General features: G+C 42.1%; 1 protein-coding gene across 1 annotated transcript; it reads left to right on the top strand.

Annotated features, from left to right (window-relative positions):
* Nucleotides 1–270: 270 nt before the first annotated feature.
* Nucleotides 271–2177, top strand: LOC307055654 (olfactory receptor 10D1B-like; the record flags this gene model as incomplete). Its single annotated transcript, XM_079707841.1, is given in 4 exon segments — nt 271–400; nt 1194–1456; nt 1460–1942; nt 1944–2177. Coding segments are annotated over 4 exon segments (1110 nt in total).
* Between the last annotated feature and the right edge of the window lie 3620 nt (nt 2178–5797).

Here is a 5797-nt window from a genome sequence, read left to right as displayed (position 1 = left end):
AGCTGAAAACAAACCCAAGGTCACCCTGGGTCATCATCACATCACCATGTGGCCTGCTGTGGCCCAGCGCTGCCAGCCAGGTGCACTTGGCTTTGTGCAGAGCGATGACGGCCCACCCAGTCACAAGGCCTCCCCTCAGTTCTTGCTGAGCCTGAGCTCACATGTGTGAGACACTCGGCTGCACAGGAGCCACCTGTCAAGTCTGGGAACAGAGAACAGCTACTTGGTCCACACAGACGTCAAATCCTCCACTGGGAACTAGATGTCTTGATGGCGATAACGAATCCACCACCAATTCCCCAGCGCTGGTGTGTGAACCAGTGCTCACAGATCCTTGGAGAGACCCCCGGGCACTGGTGCCAACTGCCCTCTCTTGGGAAGGATAGGCCTTTATTCCAAGGTGATGCATCTCCTTTCTTTAAAAAAATTAATATTCATATATTTCCCATTCTCTTATAAGTGAATAGTGATAGTACATGGTCATTTAAAAAAATGAGCTTCTTAAAATTAAAAGTTGGCAACCGAAAAAAAAAAAAGAAAATATAGAAACACTTTTCATTAGGATTTATGTTTTGCCAGATAATTTCACAGAAATTTCATTAACTTTACTAGGATACCAGGGTATCTTTGTTCATGTTTTTGTTATAATTATTATTTTCATATTATTTGTATGATAAAACTATGTCTATGGAAGACATTGTATAAATTGTTTGAACTACTATAGCTAATAAATGGCAAAGCCCGGATTAAAATTAAGTGTTCTGAAATCTAACACAACTTTTTTCCTGATATTTTTCAGAAGGTAATGCATAGTGAGAGTTTGCTTCTCAAAGATTTTGTGAGATTTCAAAATGTAAATATGCCTAAAGAGAATAAATCCATGAATTAAACAACTGTAAAAAGTTTCTTAACTTAACCTGAGAATGTTTTGAATATATATCAAAACTTCTGATCTTGTCATAAACAACCACCAGCCTCTCAAAACATTCTTTCCAGGGGTTGAATAGACTGGCTCTAAAATAGCCTTTTCTTATTACCTGATATTTTTATATAGAACTTGCCATTCATAAGCAGGCTGGTTATTGCTTGTTAAAAACACACCAAAGCACTCATCAGCAGAAAGCTTAATAATTCGATACTGGTGTTCAGACTTCGGTGTCATGGGTCCCTTTTCGAGGTCTGATTCCTCACAGGTGTGAGGAATGCTTCAGTGGTGACCGAGTTTATTCTGCTGGGCATCCCACACACAGAGCATCTGGAGACCGTGCTCTTTGTCCTGTTCTTGTCCTTCTGCCTCTTTACCCTGATGGAGAACCTGCTCACCCTACTGGCAGCTGTCTCCTCCATTCGACTTCACGCTCCCATGTACTTCTTCCTGTGTAAACTATCAGTGTGTGACATATTTCTTCCTTCTGATAGTTCCCCCAAGATGCTCTTCTACCTCTCAGGGAACAGCTGAGCCATCTCCTATGCAGGCTGCATGTCCCAGCTCTCCTTCTACCATTTCCTGGGATGTACTGAGTGTTTCCCGTACACAGTAATGGCTTATGACCGCTTTGTTGCCATATGTTACCGTCTGCGCTACACAATAATCATGAGTCACAGAGTGTATGCCATCCTGGCCATGGAGACCTCATTTTTTGGTTGTATTCAGGCCACCTTTCTAACTACTCTCACATTCCAGTTGTCCTTCTGTGGTCCCAATGAGGTGGACTGTTTCTTCTGTGAAATCCCAGTGATGCTGAAGCTGGCTTGTGCAGACACCTCAGCCCTGGAGATGGCGGGGTTCATCAATGTGGGCCTCATGCCCCTCAGCTGCTTCCTTCTCATCCTCACCTCCTACAGTCGCATTGTCTACTCTGTCCTGCAGATCTGCTCTACAGAGGGCCAACGGCACGCCTTCTCCACCTGCAGTGCCCACTGTACTGCCATCCTGCTTTTCCTACATGCCAGTGGTCCTCGTCTACCTCAGGCCAACCCCAAGCCCCTGGATGGATGCGCCTGTTCAGGTCCTCAATAACCCGGTCACCCCCATGCTCAGCCACTTGATCTACAGAGTCAGGGATAAGGAGGTGAAATCATCTCAGAGGAAGGTCCTGCATCAACTGGGCTTCCTTCCTGAGCATTGTAGAGAGAGATCAGTTGCTAACACTTCAACTGCACTTCATAGTTTATGAAACATTTTTATATGGTTCTCACAAATATCTTTGAATTTGAGAGGACAGGTATCATTATGATTATCTCCATTTCACAATGTGGGGACTAAGATTGGAAGAGATAAAGTGACTTGTTAAGGACACATAAGGAGTGAATGGCAGAATGAAGACTCAAGGGCTGGCTCTCTGATCCTGGGACGTGTGCGCTCTTGAGAATATCATTCAGCTGATGGGGGAAGGACGGAGATCACCCCAGCAGGCAGAACAACCTGGACCTTCTGCTTCTCAATACCTGTTTTCTTCATCCTCCCACATCCTCTCCTCCTCTTTTCCCCTTCACCCTGGTGCTTCTTCATCTTGGCTGCTTGTCTCCTCCAATGCCTGCATTGAATAAGCCCTCATTTTATTGGTCTAGGAGTTGTTGAAAAAATGGGACAGGTGCATCTCCAAGGCACCCTAAAAAACATAAAAGCATTGTGCAAAGAGAAGGATGTGAGGCTGGGACCTGAGACAGGTCTCTTGTGAGTAAAGCAGAGGGACTAGTGTACTGTATCACCTACAAACCCCATCTGTTGGGCTCATCCGGGAAGCAGTCCTGGTTGTAGACACGCAGCATGTGAATGGGGATGTGGAAAGGGCAGACGGGGGAATCCATGGTGTGGTGACTGTGCTGCGATGCTGTGTCAGAAAATCTGGACTTGGCTTTTATTGCTCAGTATAACCAGGAGGCAATGATACGTCCACACTGTCATTGTTTTGTACCTTTGGCTTTTCTGTTTGCTGAAAGGATTTGAGTTTGGTCCCCATGCCTACATTTCTTTATTTTTTGGCTGAAATATGCTAAGGCTGAAAAAAGTGCTATTTCAATACAGTGAACTATTGTTTTCACGACTGAATTCATCGACCATACCAACACACTTGGGGAATATAGTTGCTATGAAGTTTATTCTAACAGTGATGTAGAGACAGAAGGACACTGGAAAAAGGATGATGGAAGAGAAGGGGGCAGAGGCAGAGACCATTTTTCCCCTGTCTCTGTACTTCTCGGAATCAGAGAACAGCCACGGAACCTTGCAGACCAGACCAGCACCACTGTGTGTCTCCAGGCACTGGGGTGAGCTAGCACTTGCTCCTGGAGTGGAGACAAACTCTTGCCTGGTCACTTCTCTTAAGCTCCTAAAACCCCCCTCAGTGCTGTTTCTCCCTTGTTTCTCAGTAAACAAGAACCTAAAGGGAAAGGTGCAAGTACATTTCAAATGATTCCAAATTTAGTGTATCCCAAACCCTCCTCAAGTCTCTCCGAGTCCATTTCAAGATCTTTTCCCATTCCTCAGTTTCCTGGTTGTAGCTGCTCAGATGGTCAGCCTAGAACAATTTGTAATAATAAAAGATGGGATCCAGTTCCCTTTCATTTTCACTCATTCAGATGTCATTTGATGGATAACTCGGTACTAGAAGCAGGGAAGGCAAAGATGAAGAAGACACACATGATCTTACCTGAATGATGTCATAGTCTTCTGGAGAAAACAGATATACAACTAACTAGACCATCCCAGGATAAATACTGAGGTCAAGGTATGAAATAAAGCAGAAAATGTGGAGTATATTTTTCTGGGACTGGGGAGGGACCTCAAAGAAGAGGTGTTGAAGGTTGACTTTTGTTGTTTGTTTGTTTCTTTGAATGAATGAATGAAATGAAGAATAGCTGAGAAATGCTTCATAGGGAGAAACAACACACTGCTGTGTGTGTGTGTGTGTGTGTGTGTGTGTGTGTGTGCGTGCACGCACGCGCACGCACACAGTGATGAGAGATAATTCCTTGGGTTGGTATCTCTTAAGTATTTGCTGTCTATGAGTGAATATTCTTGCATGAAAAATAAAATTCATTTGACCTGTTTTCAGGGTTCTTCCTTCAGCTCAGCTCTTTGTTCCTGGGTTGAAGGAATGACTCACACAGAAGGACTCTTATCATCTCCTTAAACAGATTGACCTTTCTGCTTGTCCCAGAGAATTGCTGGCAGCTCTCATGTCTCCAGGTAGTGTCTGAACTCTCTTTTCACCTGAGAAGGAGCCCAAAATGTCAGGCCCGGCCTGGGAGGTGGAGGCCCAGGCTGGCTTAGATAGTGGAATAGGACTTTTCTGTGTTCTACAATTAAAGGGACACTGTAAGAAGAACTTAAGAAAAAAATCTCAGTGGGAAAAACCCCAAATCAAGTAAACCATCTAGCAGAATATTTAATCCACAGGGGCAGAGCAAAGAAAGAATCAAAGTCCAAGACCAGGGAGGCCAGAGAAGAACAAGAATATTAAAGCAAAGGTTCAGAGGATGTTTTGAGAAGAGTGGCTACAAGCAGCAGCATTTTCTGAGTCACTGGATTCAAACATTGTCTAGAAAGTGGCATCCAAGACCTGACTCCAGGTAGATTCTAGTTCCTTTAAAGGCTTCTAGGTTCATCCTGACACTTATCACTTAAGTTACAATTTTTTTGGTCAAGAATACTGGTTTTACTTTTACAAAAATAATTATTCAAGCTAAGAGAATAGCATTGTTTATGCTCTGCTAGTTCACTTAGGGTAGGAGGAGTAATAATGCCTGTGATTACTGGGATGCTAAATTAGTGAAAAACAATGTAGTCGATTATTTAATCATCCCTTTATTTTATATTCCATTGTTTAAAAATAATATTTTAATGCTTGTGGCAATAATATTCTACAATGACATCAATAAGACATCCTTCATTGTCCTGTTGGAAGTCTTTTTCAAAAGTTTACTTTTGAAATAGTAATCAATTTAAAAATAATATTAATGGAAAATATGTAAAATATACAAAACTCTGATACAGTGAACACCTGGGTCCCACTACCTAGTTTAAGGAGTAGAGTGATGTCTGTACCTTGGATGTTCCCAGTGAACCTTGGGCTGATTCTGTGCCTTTCACTCCCTCTAGAAGTCATCACTCTCCTAAATTTTGGGTTCATTTTTCCCTTGTTTTAAAGTTTTACCTCATGTGTCCATATTGCAAGTTTTTGATCTTTATATTAATTTAATTCTACTGAAATTTGCTTTTTTTCACTGAAATTTTTACTTTTTCGACATTTATGTCATCACGTGTGTGTGAAGTAATTCATTAGCCAAAGTGTAGTATCCCATTGTGTGAGTAGATCAACATGTATTTTTCTGCTGTTGTTTTCATTTATAAATAATATGAATTTCCAAAATGTAAGAACCCTTTTCTTTTAAACATCCATAATGTTTTGATGGGTTCTTCATACCCGTCAATAGGTATAGATATGACGCAAAGATACTATTACCAGCCTCCCTGCAAGAATTCCTTCTATTAGGAAAAAGAAAAATAGAAAACTTTATTCAGTTTGGATTTGCCCAATAGCAGACAATGAGAAGAGGCTTTGGGTATAACCCAATTTATTTGAAAGATGATCCCAAGAAACATAAGGGAATGCGAAAGTGAGTCAGGAAAGGATAGTCAGTTAAGCAAGTGTCAATGAATAGTTTACTGCTGTGGGGAACTGGGGCTCAATCACACTGGAGATTTTCTTTAAAAATGGTCTGTAAACACCTCCAAGTTGTCCCACTAGGGTGAAAAGGAAGCTGGGGTATTTTTGTACTGACTCCTGCCCCA

Source organism: Hyperoodon ampullatus (genome assembly GCF_949752795.1).
Source record: "Hyperoodon ampullatus genome assembly, chromosome: 7".
Lineage (NCBI taxonomy): Eukaryota > Metazoa > Chordata > Mammalia > Artiodactyla > Ziphiidae > Hyperoodon > Hyperoodon ampullatus.
Note: the sequence above shows the minus strand (reverse complement) of the source record. Positions and strands in the feature narration are given on the sequence as shown.